This window comes from Myotis lucifugus, unplaced genomic scaffold, assembly GCF_000147115.1.
Source record: "Myotis lucifugus unplaced genomic scaffold, Myoluc2.0 scaffold_12, whole genome shotgun sequence".
In the NCBI taxonomy this organism is placed as follows: Eukaryota; Metazoa; Chordata; class Mammalia; order Chiroptera; family Vespertilionidae; genus Myotis; species Myotis lucifugus.
In genome coordinates this window covers 13910732-13929798 of record NW_005871060.1, presented here as the reverse complement: position 1 = coordinate 13929798, position 19067 = coordinate 13910732, and the positions used below count along the sequence as shown (strand labels likewise).

At 38.6% G+C, this 19067-nt stretch overlaps 1 protein-coding gene across 8 annotated transcripts in view; it reads right to left on the bottom strand.

The window, feature by feature from the left end:
- PDLIM5 (PDZ and LIM domain 5) overlaps positions 1-19067 on the bottom strand; it is a 210703-nt gene that overhangs the window by 128494 nt on the left and 63142 nt on the right. For all 8 annotated transcript variants that reach the window (XM_014452092.2, XM_014452094.2, XM_014452095.2 and 5 more), the window contains exon 3: positions 16714-16865. In XM_014452092.2, the coding sequence (XP_014307578.1) occupies positions 16714-16865 (152 nt within the window). The remainder of the gene's footprint in view (positions 1-16713; positions 16866-19067) is intronic.

Genomic DNA, 19067 nt, shown 5'->3' with positions numbered 1-19067 from the left:
AAGTACAGCTCCCCAGAGAGGGACATGGCATGTGGGGCTGCCCCACAAAGCTGTTCTTACCAATCAGCAGCTATGACTTAGTGTAGTATTTATTATTTGGCATCACAAACTTGTGTTCAAAGCCTAACTCATTTCTGAACTTTTGTGTGCTTTCATGTGCTAATTATTGGTAGAAGTATTTAAGTAAACTTTTACTCTCAGATACAGTTTTCAACAAATAGTTTTGCACACTCCCTGAGGCAAGGCTATAAAAAAGGTCAGGACATACTACTGGTACATGGATAGGTATGGCCTTTGCCCTTAGGAATTTACAGTCCAGCAGCAAATGTGAGTGACATTTTACATTAATGAGATTTTTTTCTCTTAAGGCCACCATGTTGGGGAATCTGGAAGGGGTATGTGGTGTGTGTGTAGACAACACTGAGGGACCCAGCTCCCACCTTTAGGAGCGGTAAACCTCACCGGCCCAGCTGAATACCTCAAATAGCTTTAGAAATACAAATGGAAGATGAAGTATATGGTCAAAGGAACACAGCTCTCCCAGAAGCTTGTATCATTTCTCTGACCTCTCTCACACTGACTTGAATTACAGGTTCTATATTTAATCTTACTCGTCATACTACATCAAATCTCTCCTTTAAGGCAAGAACTATGTCTTTTTTTTCTGTAATTACACTAATGCAGACTCACACCAACTAAAAACCAGATAAACATTTGTTAAGAGAATGAGTAAATTAGTGTTACTAATGGGAGAGAGAAAAACTAAATGAAAGAAAAGGACAGAGTTTTCAATGGAGATAAGCAATAGAAAGGAGGCAATAAGACATGGAACAGCACAGCTGCTCAACAGAAAGTTACTCAACCAGTTTTGGAACCTTCAGCCTTCATCAGAACTCTCACTACTCCACCCCAACTCTGTCCTAGCCCAGGGCTTCATCAGTTCCCACATACAGTTGTGAAATAGTCTCCTACCTGGTCTCCTGTCTCCGCCCTACACACAGTAGCTCAGCCAGAATCCCTGGGCTTGTCATCCAGGTGGTGGACCTTAGGTATTGTTTCCCTTCACTTCCTTATCTTTATCTTTCATAGGAGACTCGTAAAAGCATCCATACTTCACAGAGTTCTTGAAAGGATTACATGAGTCATATGTAAAGCATTTAAAAGAATGTGTGACACATACTACCTGTTCAATAAATATTAACTATTATTATATCTGTATATGTGTGTGTGTATATGTATATGTGTATATATATATATACTATACTGTGTGCTAAGTGTCTGACCATCGGACCGGTCGCTATGACACACACACTGACCACCAGGGGGCAGACTCAATACAGGAGCTGCCGAGCTGCAGTGACTTGGCAGCAGCGGTTCTTGGGTGACGCACCCCAAAACCAGAGAGGAAGGAGCATGATTCTCGTGGGCCCACACGATTCCACCTTAGGCCGTGGGTTATGTTGTGGCTGGGGCACTGTCGGCCCTGAATCTGGTTTACTGCACACTTGCGTTCCACATCCTGTACGACACCAACTTTGCAGAGTGCCCTCTCGCACTCCGGGACCCCTCGGGGATGTCAGAGAGCCAGTTTCAGCCCGATCCCCACAGGCCAGGCAGAGGCACCCCACCTGCTGGAGGGATGCGGAAGGTTGGCTCAAGGGTGTGTCCAGTCCTGCCCGCTGGCCACCTTCTAATTAATTTCCTTTCAATGTGCATGAATCCTTGCACCGGGTCACTAGTGTTATTATAAAACAGCTCTTCAGTAGTTTCCCATCAACTAAGAACCAAAATTCAAATTTCTATTTACAGTAGCTGAGATGCTTTATAATAATCTAAATCATCTCTCACTGTTCCTGTTCTCTCAAAAACTACAGTTCAGCCACAGTGAACTACTGACAGGTTCTCAGAACAGATTTGTGCTTTCGCTAATCTGTCCCTCTGCCTAGAATACCCTCTTTCCTCATACTTTTGAGTACCTGGCAAACTCCCATTCAATATTCAAGCTTCCCCTTGTGGGACATCTTTTTTGCCTCCTTCATCTACGCTCTAGATGCATACCCATATTCTAATAATAATCAACCTGTATTATAAAAATGTATGTGTCTGCCCTGGCCGGTGTGGCTCAGTGGACAGAGCATCAACTGTGCACCGAAGGTTCTTGGGTTTGATTCTTGGTCAAGGGAACAAAACTGGGTTGCAGGTTTTATCCCCAGCCTCATTTGGGGCAAGTGCAGGAAGCAACCAATAGATGTGTCTCTCTCCAGCGCACGAAATTCATGCACGGGTACGATCCCTAGGCCTAGCCTGCGATCAGGGCCATCTTTCCCAGCTGCTGGTCCCACCCCCCACCCCCACCCACCCGGGTTCCCACCTTGCCATCAGGCAATTGGAGCCTGATGGCGGGGGAGGGGGGACGACACGGACGGACGATCAAGAGGGGTCCCACCCCCACCGCGGGTCACCCTCTGTGTGTGGGGCGACCAGTGGGGCAAGGACCTTGGCCTGGCGCCACCCGCATCCCCTGTGACCCACCCCCGGGTCCCCGTGCACCATCAGGAGATCGGAGCCTGCCCGCCAGGGGGAGGGACTGAGAGGTCGGCTCTTCTGCCCGCTCGCCAGTCCCGCCCCCGCCGCCACCCACCCCGGTTCCCCATGCGCCATTGGGCGATCAGAGCCTGACGGCTGAGGGAAGAGACCAAGAGGTCGGCCAGTCCCACCCACTTGCCGGCCCCACCCCCGTTGCATGTTGCCCTGTGTAGGGTGGCTGGTGGGGCAGGGGCCTTAGCCTGGTGCTGCTCGCATCCCCTGCCGCCCACCCCTGGGTCCCTGTTCGCCATCAGGCAGTGGGAGCCTGTTGGCTGGGGAAAGGGACCAAGAGGTAGTCAGTGCACCTCATAGTGACTGGTCAAGCGGTCACTTATGAAAATATATATATATATATTCACAGAAAACTTAGTACCTCTTGTGACTCATTTATATATTGCCAAGGTTTTTACAATACTTTCAAGCTTAATTTGTGCTTTATCCCAACCTCCAGCCCAGCTCATCTCATTTGATTCTTGGAAAAACTGAGTACTTTCTGTACTAACTTTTAAATTGCTATGGATATAAGCATGGGATCACTCTGAACTAGGCCCTCTCTTCTCTCAGATCCTGGCAAACTTTCTCACTGTCCTTAGTCTAAATAAGTCTTCCTTTTTAGAACTTCAAACTTCAGGTGACTGAACAATGCTACTCTACTCCTTCCTGCCATCACATTCATCCCACCTGTGTATGTTTGGGGGAAGTGAGAGGAGGAGTGGCTGTACTTCATATTTTTAAGGTCTCTAGGTCTCTCTGTCCACTGAAATTAACAAATATTTTTTTCTATTATATGTAATTCAATTACATATGGTTTATTCAAGCTCCAGACATGTATCATTTGGAGAGGACATTTTTGATACTTTAAAGTGGAAGAGTTTCAATGCTCTAAAGAAAGAAAGAAAGAAATACAGCAAAATGAGCAACTTAAAGTAGGAGAAGGTAAGAGAAAACATATTGGTTTAACATTCACGGTATTTGCTAGAAATCAATTTACCACTAAATCCAGCATATTTCGCACTCTCAGCATAAAATACCTAAAAGAACATTGTAATTAGACCACCAATAGATGGAGGAGAGTACAGCCCGCATGTAGGAGTAGGCTGGCATGGCTCAGTGGTTGAGCGTCCATCTATAGACCAGGAGGTATTGGTTTGATTGCCAGTCAGGGCACATGCCCGGGTTGTGGGCTCGATCCCCAGTATATGGAGTGCAGGAGGCAGCCGATCAATGATTCTTTCTCATCACTGATGTTTCTATCTCTCTCTCCCTCTCTGAAATCAATAAAAAATATATCAAAAAAATATTTCCTTCTAAAAGAGAGAGCGCGCGCGCGCGCGCGAGAGAGAGAGAGAGAGAGAGAGAGAGAGAGAGAATACAGCAGGAAACAGGCATGTCAGGTGAGAAGGTTAATAAACTTATAGGCTAACACCTGTCTGTTCTTCCTTTTCTCCTCTGCTGCACAACTCCAGTCCCAGTGTCACTCCTCTCACAGAGTTGTCTCTGTCAGTATATTTTTACACAGGTCAAGAAGAAATTTCCAGTATAAATACAGACAAATGGCATAGATGAATGGACTAAGAGCTCTACTGGTTGATAGTTGGAGTTGCTTCAAACTCTAAAATGCTATGAAAATATGAAGTTTGTTCTCTATACTTGAATTTGGCCATGCATTTTAATTCAACTGCAAAACAGTTTTACAGATGAAGTTACTTTTAAAGCTGCTTTAATTTATCCAGAGAATGCATACATTGGCGCTGCTAAAGGAATGAATGAGGTAATATTACTGCTGGAATATTTTGTGAGCTTTGAAAACAGCAAAATTTTCAAAGAGCATTCATTGCCTTCTTGCTAGTATTTTCCATGGCATTTGAAATTACTGGAATAGCAAACAAATTCTCCATAATTGCCTCTTGCTCTGCCTCCTATGGAACAAATTTAATGGTAAAAATTCTTTTGTGGTGTATTAGGAAGAGCAAAATGAACTTTTAGACCAAGGCATTACAATGACTACGCAATAAAAATATTTTAATTCCTTTATTTAAAGAGACAATGTGATATTGTAGAAAAACCATTATGTTAGGAGGGAAGCAGACCTGAGCTTGAATTCTGGCTCGCTTACTTACAAGTTGTATGACTCTGAAGTACTTACTTGACCTCTCTGTAAAGTGGCGTGATAATTTCTGCCACAATAATTGCTATGAAGATTAAATGACTAAAGAATATAAAGTTCCTAGCTCAGTAACTTGTTAGAGTAAGAATTTAAAATGCTAATTTCTTTATTTTTAATATGCTTTACTTACTGAATTCCTACTGTGTGTACAAAGAAACAAGACAAAAATTGCTTCCTTAGCAACTGTAACACTTTTTCCATCAGATATCTCAGAAGAGAAACTATTATCTAAATTTCTTGGAAACATGAGTATTTTTATAACCAATATAAGCTTCTTTGAATAAATAAGAAGGACCTCTTTTCTGCAATTACTAAAATAATCTCACTGTAAATATACAACAACAGCAAAAATTAAAAACATCACAGCAAATTTCAATAAAGGAACAATTCACTTTGACCCCTTGGAGATAATTCTTTGCCTCACTAGAGTGAATAGGCTTCTCATTAGAAAATGAAATCTAAATGAACATTAGAGAATTTATGAATCTGGAAAAGAGATATTGCTCTATAATCCAGGATGGCAAGAGATTAAAATGCTACTTTGAAAAAAGCAGTTAACTTGCCTATTTTTCAAATACAAAAATATTTTCTTACTTTTAAGGATAATTTGGTAACCAAACATATTTTCAGGATAATAAAAATATTCTGAACTAATGAATAATCCATTGTTTCCAAGCACAATCTATATAACATAATTCCAGTAAAACAAAAGAATCTGGAAAGTCCCTCATGTTCATTGTAACAGGATGAATTACATGGGAAAACAGTACTATACACTTCAGCCAAAACAATCAAGACAAAGGTAGACTCAACTGTAAGGGAGGTCATTGAATTCAGGATTATCATAGATTTTTGTTGTAATGCAGAAATGAAGCCTTGCTGTACTACCCAAGAAACTAAAATTCATACACACCCAAAAAACGGATGAACAAAAGACTGTTTTTCGTATCCATTTAAATTCAGAGAAAAACTGTTCATGGCTGGTAAAAGAAATTACTGGGACTAGAGACACTGAGAAAACTGTTTATAAAGCTGGCTTACTATGAAAATGCAGGCTTTAAAATACATTAAAGAAAAAGTAAGCTGCAAAGTTTGACAGTGTAAATACTCTGCCACATATGTGCTTTACACAGTCAACCACTCCCATTTACTTTTAAACTCATATAAAGCCTAAGCTATTTCAGTCTCTGAAACCCTTAATAGCAACAACAGCCACTGGAAACAGTTGGGAGTGACTTGAATTTCAATCCTTTCAAAAGCTCTGAACAAAATTTTTTATTTGGAACTCCAAGGAGACTGCTGTCATTAAATACACAAGAATGACCAGTTTGTCACTCTATCTCACTATAAACTGCTTGTGAATTATTTCTAAATTTCTCAGGCAAAAGTAGCAGAAATACTTTGTTTTTAAATGCTCTACAACTCAAGGTAATGAATATTTATTATCTTCTATGTCCAAGCCATGGTGGTAGGCACTGGAGAATGTAATAAATAGAACGTTATTTCTACCCTTCAGGAGTTAGGCGTGACCTTCTTGCCATTTAATCAGTGTTCACATTACATCTTACTCAGCTATTCCTTTTCATACAAGGACACACTGCATGCTTCTCATTTTAAATCTCTGAATTTTTTTTTCTTTCTTAAAATGATAATGAAGGTTAATTTGGTATAATTCAATGCTGTGGAATCATGGTCCTTTTAATCTATTAAACAGACATGACCAGGAGAATCTTCTCATGTTACTCTGCTCCTCCAGCTGTCCTGCTGTCTATGTCCGGCTCCAGTTCCCTCCACACCCTCAGGCTGTCTCTCCTCAGTCTCACCTTCCCTGTGGATGTCTCTGCTTCCCTGTCTACTTTCAGATGGCTTAAAATGTTTTTGGCCAGTGGTTCCCAATCTGTGAACCACACCTGAAGCAGGTAACATAGTTTTAAGTTTTCACAAGTGATCCACAAATTCATCTGTGTAGCAAACTCTGTTTAAAATCTGCTTAAATCATGCATATAATTTGGATTTTTAAATAAAAGCAGATTCCTGTGCACAGATGTAAAAAATCTTCCTCTTCATTTAAAATGGCAATATAATATTTGTAAAATCTGCAGTTACTAAAATTGCAATTATTAATGTGGTGGGGGAAGGCTTGCCCAAGAAATATTTGACTTTTTTTTTTAAAGGCCCTTATTGAAGGTTAGAAATCAGAGGTCCACCCTGTGAGCTCTTTGAGGGCAGGAGTGAGGACTTCCTTTCTATCCCCAGGGATCAATCAGTTCAGCAAGTATTCAATTAGTAGATGCTAACAAAGGAATCTTAAACATTTCTGTTTAAGATATAGGCATTATGACTAGGAGCTGTGTCTCTCCCCACCACCACAGCCTGAAGCCATGCTAATTTATTCTATTCTATTCACAGTCTGTTTTAAGACATATACAAGCTACCTAACAGGTGGTTAGAGATGAATGTGGGAGGTTCAGGCAAGGAATGGGTGTTTCTGATCTTGGTTAATGGGGCGGCTGGTGGGCCATTCACCAAGATAAATTCAGCAGGAGGTGCAAATTGGTGATTCAAGGTGTTGAGCTCAGTTTTGACCTTGTTGAGTTTGAAGAATTTGTGAGACATGCAAGTGTGAAGTAGTTCCAGTGACAAGACAGGAGGAGAAGCCAGACACTAGTAAGTAGAAGAGCAGGGGGAGAGTGAAAGAACAGAGCCCTGAGTCTAGCAGCTAAAACCTGAACGATCTTTGGCTCTTCCCTCTTTCCTCATATCCACACCATTACTGTGGCTTTTAGAATTACTGTTCACACGTTCTAATTTTTCTCATTTCTCCTGTTTTCCATTTCAAGCCCACACTAAGCCAAGTCACTGGCATACTTGCCTGACCAGCCTCCCTGTCTCTAGGGTATCTCTACCTTCTTCCAAAGTCTCTCTAAATATCATCCTAAAAATGCCACTTTTCTGATCAAAACTTTTATTACCTCAGTGTCCAAGATCCTGCAAAGCACTATTCTAACCTAACTTTCCTTTTATTCTTGTCTCTATTCCCAATTGGTCAATATCAACATGCTCAATCCAACACATGCTGGGGAATGGCCACCTCCACACTCCCTCAGGGGTATTCTCCACCTGAGATGTTCTCATCTTTCAAAGATGAGCCCAGGTTTCAGCACCACCAGGAAACCTTTCCATTGGAATGGAGTGTTGCCCTCCTGGACAGCCTGTAGTGCTTTCTGTCTGTGCTAATCCCAATGAATAAATATAAATTCCTAAAAGGCAAAAATCATAAATCACACTCATTATATCTACCCCTTATGACTGCTAGTCATAAGGTAAATCTAGAGGAAAAGTCCAATTTTAAAAATTTTGGAATTACTGAAAGTACTGATGAAAGGTAAAGAAAAATTTCTAAAAGTATTAAAAACACAGTCCAAAAGTCAATATTTTAACTTGATTTTAATGTTACTCTGGGAATTAAAGGGAATAGACATGAATTTGGATGAGAGAGTAAGAGAGAAAACTTTTGGGGGGGGGGCATTCTGACTTAACTAATCTCAGTTTAAGAGAATTACATCTGCCTGGTTCCTCTGAGAACAAGAGGAATCAGCAGAACAAACAAGACTAGGTGTGTCCTGGTTTCTCTTTGCTGCCATAAATCACAGGATAAGACAGTAATTTTAAACGAAAGTACAGTTAGCAGGCAGTAAACATAATGTTTGTAACCACTCTTTTAAAAAGCTTTAATCACAATTGTATGATCAAAATCACTCACTCGACTAAACACGCCTTTCTTCTAACACTTGCATCATCATCTGACTTTCTCAGATAACTACTTACCACACTGCCCTCTCATTTTCTCTCTATTTCCCTCTAGTCACACCCATTTTGTTGCTAAGAAATAAAATAAATATGGTTTTCCGGAAGTAACTTTACAATGCATACTCTTATTAATACTCACATATCAATTGAGGAGAGAAGTAGGAGGAAAGGAGAGAAAACTTATCTTTATTATGTCCTAGGTTCTTTACATGTGCTATTTCACTTTATCTTTATAATAGCCCTTTAAGGTAGTTATTACTATACAAATGGCTAACTGAAGGTCAGCTACATAACTTGCCTAAGGTCACACAGCTAAAAAGTGGTGGAATCAAGGTTTGCACCAAGTTTGCCTTATTTCAAAGCCAGTGTTATTACCATTCTCCTTCCTTATATTTCCATTTTGGGACCTTACTTAAAAATTCTTCACATACGAAAAAAATTGTGCAGGTTAAAATTTTACAATAAAGCTTTAAAATTAAACAGATTTTTAAATGCTTCCTAGGATTGTTTTCCCAAAGATTACACATTGAAATCATTTTTCCTTCAGAGGATAAGACTTTTATGTTAAAAAATAACCAAACACTTTCAAGATGCAAAGTTCAAAAGGAAAAATTTCAAAATGTAAAGTCCACCTTGACAACCCTATGTTGGTCAAATCTGCTATGTTCAAATTACTACAAACTATCAAAAAAGATGAACTAGCATGAGCCTTCAAGTTCTTTTTAAAAATTTTTATCCACACTGAATAAAAGAAAAAGATAAATACTTCTACACATGCTGATTGATTTGTTGATCGACAGTCTCTTTTCTAGAGTGTCATTACTGAGCAAAAATTCCTGCCTCAATCCTTAATTAGTCATGGAACCCAATGATAGAAGCCTACTGAAAAACTGAGTCTTTAAACTTTAAATTTGAAAATAAATTAGCAAATATAGTCAATAGGCTTATAAATTTGGGATGGAAAAATAAAAAAGTACATTATGATAAAGGTCAGCAGCCATATACATAAGTCAGTATCCAAATGAATGTTCCTATCTGGTGGCCCACAAGCCTATTAAACCTCCTTTTTTTCTTTTACTTTCATTCTAATATATAGGGTCTATGAAGCACATAGAAAATAATTTAGGTATAATATTTATTATAGAACACTGACAGGTAAGACTGAAAATGTAAAGTATGTTTTGGACAGACATGCTGTTGTTTACAAGCACAAGAGTCAAAGAGTCTATCTTACCAAATTTTAAGAAACTACAGTCACTAAGCCCCTTGCTACACAAAGAAAGTAGGAAGGGCATAGGCTTTGAACTGTTCTGGGTTTGTTAGGCAAGTAACATAAATTCTCAAAGCCATAATGTACTCATCTGGAAAATGGGCATGTTAACTCCTTCCTCAATGAACTGATATAAGAATTACACGATATATGTGAAAAGTCTTCCACAAAAGGGATGTCAGTGTGTGCTTGTCTTCTTCTCCTTTACCAAGCAGCACTTCTAATTTTAATAATGGGGGAGGATGCAATCAAGCTCAATCCTACTGAAAAATAGTCATCCTCCAACCGAAGAATTAAAAACCAAAACTAAGACAAAACAAAAAAACAAAAAACAAGCAAACAAAAAACAGTAAAACCTAAACTGTAGAGCAGACATAGAAAACCATGTAAAATACCCAGGGGAAAAAGTAACCTGAAATGGATTAACATCCAACTCCAATGAAAAGAAAACTGAACTAAACATGTTTTAATTCGCATGAATTGAAATATCCCAGATATAACTGAAAACTTTGATTATAAAAAAGAATACTTTCTGAAGTCTGGCCTCTATGCTATTAGTGAAAGAGCACAGTTGAACTCATAAAGCTAACAGCAATAGAATGTTAAGCAATTATTAAAATGAAACAAAAGATGGCTAAGAGCCTCAGACTGTACAAGGGCTACTTTTTCTTTTTTATCGTAACAAAATGTACCTATTTAATTATTCCAAGCTGTCATTCATTAGTAGTAGTTACTGGACCTCTGACAATTTTCTCTGTTGTTGTTTGAAGGATAAGGGAGAAGAGGGAGTACATCAATATTTTGCAAAACTCAATCCTTCTACATCTTTCATTTCCAATCATAACAAGGTACACACTAAATGAATTCTAAGGAACAAAAACAAAACAAAACAAAACACAGATATGCCAATGCCAATAATGTAAAAAACAAGGAAGATTAGAAAAGCTATATTCTTTCTCTGTGATTCTAACAGAATTAATTTAAAAATATAAAATAAGAATATATAAAGTATTTTTAAATGATTTCATGCTTTTTGAATATCCATATGACCAAGCTTTCATCTTAAAGTCAGCAGAATAGTACAAGTCACTTTGCTAACCTGGCACAGTTCAAGATAACTACAATGAAGAAAGTCCAATTTCCTGATTCTCTCAGCCAAAATAAGCAAACTTAAGTTAGTTTGATCTAATACCAAGCTCTAGGGAACTTATCATTTTACAGCTAAAAAACCAGAACAAGAATTCGAATTTAAAGGAAGTTAGAAATCACCCATGACCTCATTTTATGGTCAAGAAAATTAAGGCCCTGAAGTTTAGCAACTTGCCCCAATTCATACAGTAAGTTACTAGCAAGTTATCTGTCATGTGGAGAATTATGGAAATAGATTGAAATAGTAAAAAATCTTACTCATAGACTCAAACTCTAATATATAGTTAACAGAGTTGTTGGACATCAAGTTTTAAAAAGGTGCCCTAGCTGGTTTGGCTCAGAGGATAGAATGTCGGCCTGTGGACTGAAGGGTCCTGGGTTTGATTCTAGTCAAGGGCACATTCCTCAGTTGCAGGCTTGATCCCCAGCCCTGGTCAGGTGTGTGCGGGAGGCAACCAATCGATATGTCTCTCTCGCATAGATTTCTCTCTCTCTGTCTCTCCTCCTACCTTCCACTCTCTCTAAAAATCAATGGAAAAATATCCCTGGGTGAAGATTAACAAAACAAACAAACAAACAAACAAATGAAAGAAGGAAGGAAGGAGAGAGAGGCAGAGAAACAGAGAAAGAAGGGGAAAGAAAGAAATGCTTTAAAAAGGTATTTTCTTCTTTTATTAGCTAAAATAATATAGTTTTTTAAATGATCCACTTTGACTCAGATCAAAAGCATAGGTAAAATGAGTTTCGATATTTAAAAATAAGCACATTGCTATTTGCCTAATTTGCACAAGAGGACAAATAATTCCAAATAGAATTTTTCATTGTAAACTGTAGTACTCTTAAGAATCAGTTCCAGCCTGGCCGGAGTGGCTCAGTTGGTTGAAGCATCGTCCCTGATCAGGAGCACATACCTGGGTTGCAGGTCCAACCCCGGGTCAGGGCACATACAACTGTTCAATGTTCCCCTCTCTCTCTCTCCCTTCCCCTCCCTCTCCCTCTCTCCCCTAGCATGTCCTCAGGTGAGGACTAAAAAAAAATTAAAAGAATCAGTACCAGTTGCAGGAATTTTTTTCCCCAAATCCTTTTCAAGGATAAAAGACAAATCAAAATGAAAACACTTCTAAACCTCTGCATTCATTAACTATCCAGAGTGTAGTGAGTCAAGTCTTATTGTTTTAGGATATCAAAGAGAGATCATGTTTGGTTTACTATATATCCCTAAATTAAACTAGATAGAAAAAAATGTTACAAATAACCTTAATCAAGTATCTTTATTTTACTTTTTCCCTCTTAAGTTCTATTTAGGATACTGAGATTGGACCTAAAGCAGAGATAGATTTTTAATTTTTATTGAATTTATTGGGGTGGCATCCTATATAATAAAAGGCTAATATGCAAATCAACCGAACGGCAGAACGACCGATGCTATGATGGGCACTGACCACCAGGGGGTAGATGCTCAACGCAGGGGCTGCCCCCTGGTGGCCACTCAGCCAGAAGCCGGGCTCACGGCTGGCGAGTGCAGAGGTGGTGGCAGGAGCCTCTCCCGCCTTCATGACAGCGCTAAGGATGTCTGACTGCCGGCTTAGGTCAGACAACCCCTGAGGGCTCCCAGACTACAAGAGGGCGTAGGCTGAGCTGAGGAACACTGCTCCCCCCCCCCCAGTGCACGAATTTCGTGCACCGGGCCTCTAGTTGGTTAATAAAATAATATAGGTTTCAGGTGTACAATTCTATAATACATTATCTGTTTTTATGTTGTGTGTTCACCACCCCAAGTCAAGTCTCCTTCCATCACCATTTATCACCCCTTTACCCTTTTCTACCTCACTCCACCCCTTTTCCTTCTGGTAATCACCATGATTTTTTTAAGTTAATAGATACATAACAATATTTATGCAAAAAATTCACAAAACAAAATTGCTGGCAGTGTTCATTTTGAAAAACAAAAATGGGCTTTCTCTCTTATATTCTCCCCTTGGGATTCTTTGGTGGAGGTGAGCAGGAATGCTGCAGAAGTGGTAAGCAGCCAGTGTTTCTACAGGAAAAGGCAGAGCTACCACTATTAAGACTGGGACAGGCTTAGTCTGCTCCTTCTTCGAGCCCCTCTTTCCAATAATGAAGTCATTTCTCTTCCAAACCCTGTCCAAGCAGCTGGAACTCTCCAAGTCTTTCTCACAATTGTTTTATAAGCCCAGGAAATTTGATTACAAATATTACAATAACCCACAGGCCCTACACACTGTCCCACCCATTTCCTGCTACCTCTCTGGCCTCACTTCTTACCAGTCTGCCTTCACTTGCTCCGCTCCAAGCACACCAGCCTCCCTGACAGGGCCACTGCTGCACAGGCTCTTCCATCTGCCTGGGACACTTAGGACCCAGATATCCAATCACCTTCTCACTGAGGCTTTCCTGACCACTCTGCTTTCCATTGCAATTCCCTACCCTTGCATTTCCTATCTCCATTATGGGCTTCATTTTTCCCCATGGCACTTATCTCCACGTGATTTACTACACATTTCTACTTCTTGTATGCCTCTGCTCAATAAAAGTCAGCACCAAGAAGGCAGAAATTTTTATCTGTTCTGTCCAATGGTGTGTCCCCAGCATCTGTAACAATGCCTGGCACTTAGCAAGAGCTCAAAAAATATTTGTGGAATAAATAAGTGATTCCAATTTGGGGGGAAACCCCATCAAATATTTATTAGACATTAAAAACACAAACCTAAACAAATACAAATAATGCAAAAAGCATGGTCTTTGCTTTCAAGAAGCCTGGCTGGAGAAATAGAACTAATACACAGGGAGTAATTAGTTAATTACATAGGCAATATTAGGTATGACTATTAACTACTTAGGTTTATTTGTATATAAATCATGGAATCTGCCTTGTTATGCCTAGTGTATATTTAAATACTGAATGAAATGGTATAAACTTGTCATAGGAGTTCAGAGGCAAAAAAATAACTAAGGCTGACATTACCCAACACAAGATGCATTCAAAAACTTGAGAAGAATTACAATAAGTTACAACAGCACTCTAAAATTCTCTCTCATATTTTGGGTCCCTGGATATTCAGAAATATGAAGACAAAATTAATGTATTTAAGTAGCTTAAAAGAATCTTTATTAGAGGCAACAGCAGATTACTACTCAAACTGGAAATGTATCCAAACAGGGTAACCTCTGGTTTTCATCTGTTCTTATGGGACCTAGAAATGGTTTCAATCCTATCCTATATAATAAAAGGCTAATATGCAAATCGACCAAACGGCTGAACAACCGGTCACTATGACGAGCACTGACCAAGAGGGGGCAGACACTCAATGCAGGAGCTGCCCCCTGGTGGTCAGTGTGCTCCCACAGGGGGAACACCACTCAGTCAGAAGCCGGGCTCATGGCTGAAGAGCACAGTGGCAGTGGTAGAAGCCTCTCCTGCCTCCACAGCAGCATTAAGGATGTCCGACTGTTTAACTGCTGGCAGTCTGACATCCCCCAAGGGCTCCCAGACTGCGAGAGGGTGCAGGGCAGGCTGAGGGACCCCCTCCGCCCCCTCCCCCCCCCCCCCCCGCCAAGTGCACAAATTTCGTGCACCAGGCCTCTAGTAGAAAATAAGATACTGGGTCCTGAGTCATAAAATAGGGAGCACAATATGAAAACAAGTAGGCTGGTTTGAAAGAAATGATACACAGCCCAAGAAAAGAGCTTATACTCTGCATAAACTTTCAACTTTAGAATTTGAGAAACAGACCATCTTCATCTGTATTTGTTTTGCTTTGTTAATATCTCACACAAGTTAAGCTTCTTGACTTCTTGATTCCCTTTCAAAATCATACTTAGTAAAAATGCCCATAAATAAAAATGAGTACTTTCATTTACGGGCAGAAAGGATACTATCAAAACAGAACTTTTTAGCAAGGTTGTATTTCACATTGACTACTTTTATACGCATTGAAATGTATAACTAATAGTTATCAAAATTTAAATTCACACACTTTTGACTCAACAGTCCTACTGAAAGGAATTTCTCTCAAGGGGGAAAAAAGAAACTGGTTAGAAAATCATGATACATCAAAGTAAATCTGTAAGTCTAAGTTCATAAAAAATTTTACTATTTAGTTTTAAGACCAAATCGATACTCCAGACAAGTACATATAATTTACCCTGTATATATCCTTTAAATAGTCCCAGGAGAAACTCAAAAAAGCAGCCATAGCTAAATACGTTTGGAAGGCACCACATGTTATTCCCCTCTTAAAAGATTTACAATACACAAGATAATTTATGGGAGACTTTGAGATGTTAGGGGGAGTAAAGGTGTTTTCCAAATTTTATAGAATAGAAACACTTTTGCAATCATTAAAAACAAGACTTGTTTAAAACTTTCCATAGCCACATGGTAAATGACAGCCACCTTCCTTATAAACCTAAAGGTTCAAAGCTACACTCAATCACCCTCTCTTCATTCCTTCTTTCTCCTCCCCATAGCCAAGACACTGCAGTGCTTCTAACTTTACAATTCATAATAATCACAGGGAATTTATTAAAGTACTAGGGGAGGCCTGGTGCATGGATTCGTACACTGGTGGGGTCCCTCGGCCTGGCCTGCACCCTCTCACAATCTGGGACCCCTCAGGGGATTCAGACTGCCAGTTTCAGCCCGATCCCCGCAGGCCAGGCCGAGGGACCCCACCTGTGCACCAATCCGTACACCAGGCCTCTAGTATGCATATAAGATTTTTGGTTAATCTTTTCTGGCCTTCCCCCCGTCCCCCTTCCCTCTGCGATGCATCAATCTGTTCCAAGTTTCCATGCCTGTGCATTGAGTGTCTGCTCCCTGGTGGTCATTGCGCGTCATAGCGAACAGTCGAATGGCCAGGCGGTCGCTTAGGCTTTTATATATATATAGATAGTTCTTGGCCCTGGATGGTATGGCTTAGTTGGTTGGAGCAACATCCTGTATACTGAAAGGTTGCAGGTTCGATTCCCAGGTAGGGCACATACCTAGGTTGTGCGTTTGGTCCCAGTTGGGGAGCATACGGAAGGCAACCAATCGATGTTCTCTTTCACATCAATGTTTCTCTTTCTCTTTCTCTCTCGGGTGAGGATTGATTGATAAAATTTAATAAATATATATAAAATTCTTGGTTCTTTCTTGCAGATATTCTGAATCCTATCAGTATTTTTAACAAGCAATCCAGGTGATTTCAATGTAGGTCAAATGTTGAGATATTCAAAATGCCTCACACATCATCATCAAAGAGTGATTAGCTATTTTATACTTAAGGACAGGTAACTTTAAAAAACAAAAGGAAGTTCAGAAAATCTGAACTTCATATGAGTATATTAAAAATTTACTTTGCACCCAGGAAACAAACAGAAAAGACATACTAAGAAGAGTCAAACCATACCTTAAAAGAATACTCTCAAATATAATAAGGATTCTTAGCCTGTGCTCCATTGAGAAATGTCAGGAATTCTTAAACTTACTGAGCTATCCACACAATTTTTGTCACTATAAGAATACATGCCTTCTTATGGAGAAATAATCCAAAGCTTTTACCAATTCTTATACTGCTCGATAACTCAATTTAAGAGCCATCATATTTTTTATTTATCTGAAAAAAGGCTAGTAAAAAGTGCTTTTTAATTAACACTATGAATCAGATACACGAACACACATTCCTGAGTTGCTTTCTATCTCAAAACCAAACAAAAAGCAACTTACCTTTGCAGAGTCATATTCAAAGAGCCTGTACAACCCTTAATCTTGTTCTGGGCTTCAAGGTGAGTCATTCCATGGGCACTTATTCCATCAATGCTAAGAAGCACGTCGCCTATTCTCACATTTGCCTGAGATGCTTTGCCACCATCTTTTAACTGTAATAAATAAATTTAATTAGGAGTGTCACTTGTTAAGAAATAAATAATAAACACAGATGAAAATTATACTTTTGCTTATATCAAAAGAAATATATATTAATAAACTATTAGACAAAGTAAAAATTATCTTAACAGGTAAAGTTAAAAATTAAATAACACTCATGTTTATGTTCTTAAATTCTTATCTGCTCTACATAACTAAAATCATTTCATGAGAAAGGTTCCCTGATAATTTCTCCATTTCTTTATTGTGTAACAGTAGAGTGTGACTGTTACAAATGAAGAAGAGAAGTAGTGAAGAAAACTACATATTAGCAAAAGAAGAAGACCATAAGCTTAATAGGGTATTTAATATTAGCTTTTAAAAGTAATTTTAAAATTCTTTAGACAGCTGCATTTTTGTTTGAGCACAAAAAGTAATACAAGTGGAGGATCTACTGAACAATCCTTCCTGTTGAGTCCAAATCACATCCAGTGCTGGGGGCGTTGAATTCTTTTAGATCACAGGCCCAAATATCTTTTCTACTGATGTGTTTCCTGCTCCAGGCACTTAGGCGGGGAAGGAAACCAGTGTGTCTGAGACTGTCAGACTTTTTTTGTGTACCACAGTCTTTAATCTCCAATCTTTCTGCCCTTCTCTGTAAAATTTTCTACTAGAAATAATATCTATTTGAGCAAGGATATGTAAAATCTAACAGATATAAGATACAAAAAATATTTCAAACTTTTCAAATGAAACATTCTTTCATATACATGGTATAGTGATTTTGTTTTCCTTTTTGTACTAATAGAAAAAAACAATTCCTTTCACTTGCCCAGATATTTGAAGGTAAAGCAAAATTAATGAAATGTTGACACCAGAGAAATAAAATTTCCAGACTAACAAAACAGATCAAAATTTAACTCACATACAACTTACCAACATAACTATATTATATATATAATATATGTATGTATGTATACATATACACACCTTTTATTACATACATTGTATGGCTGTCGAAGTAGCTTCAAAATTTAATGAAAATTAAATGAATTGGATTTCAGGATCACAGGATCAAGAATAAAAGAATTAAGATAGAACTTTATTATATATTTTTAAAAATACCTTATCAGCAAGTATTTTTAAAATATAAAAGGAATATGTGCATGTCTATTTTGGATTTAGGAAAAAGTCTTTTATTAACGAGTACATTAAGTGATATGGTTTTACTACAGTCATGCACTGCACAAGGATATTTCTGTCAACAACGACTGTATATACAGCAGTGGTCCTATAAGATTATAATGAAACTAAAAAATTCCTATCGCCTAGTAACGTCATTGCTGTGGTAACATTGTAGTCCAACCCATTATTCATGTGTTGGCGGTGATGCTGGTGAAAACAAACCTACTGTGCAGCCAGTCTTATAAAAGTACAGCACATACAATTATGTACTGTATGTAATACTTGGTAATCATATGTATTTACTATACTACACTTTTTATTGTTTGATTCTATTCTTTGTATTTACACTAAAGAGTTTGTTGTAAAATATTATGCCAGGTTAGGGTGGTAGCAGCTTCACGTATCTCATGTTTACCAGTGTCTTGACTGCATGTATCTCTTTCTTTTGTGCTCGATTTAACTTAACCTTGTGTCGTTTTGTACAGTAACATGCTGTAAAGCAAGCATGTCGAACTTGCGACCCACAGCCGCATGTGGCCCACAATGAATATTTTTGTGGCCCAGCCAAAATAATGGTATGTAAGAAACGTTTTAATAAAAATTTCATAACTTAATTTTTACAATATCCTGTTATGCATAATTATTAATAACTAACTACAACGTTCGCTAATGACTGATTACTATAATTGTGTTGTATTCATTTCCCTTACGCGCCTTATGTGAAGGTGCACCATTTCTCTCCACTGATACTAGCAGCGAATATTTTAGCAGCCGATTGCCACGTCATTAGCCTTGTGCTGACTTGTTTGATGTGCACAACAGGAAATATTTCACTTCCAGAGAACAAGAAAAATAGGCTTATTTGTGTTATGCTTACTAATTTGTGCAGTTATTCAGTGTCTCATAAGTTAATGTGCAAGAAAAATATTAATTTTTATTAAAATGTTCTATTATTTTAATGATTACTCATTTATTTCAGCCCTTTGTATTCAACATGTCTCTATCGAAGTAAACCTACATTTCTATGAAAA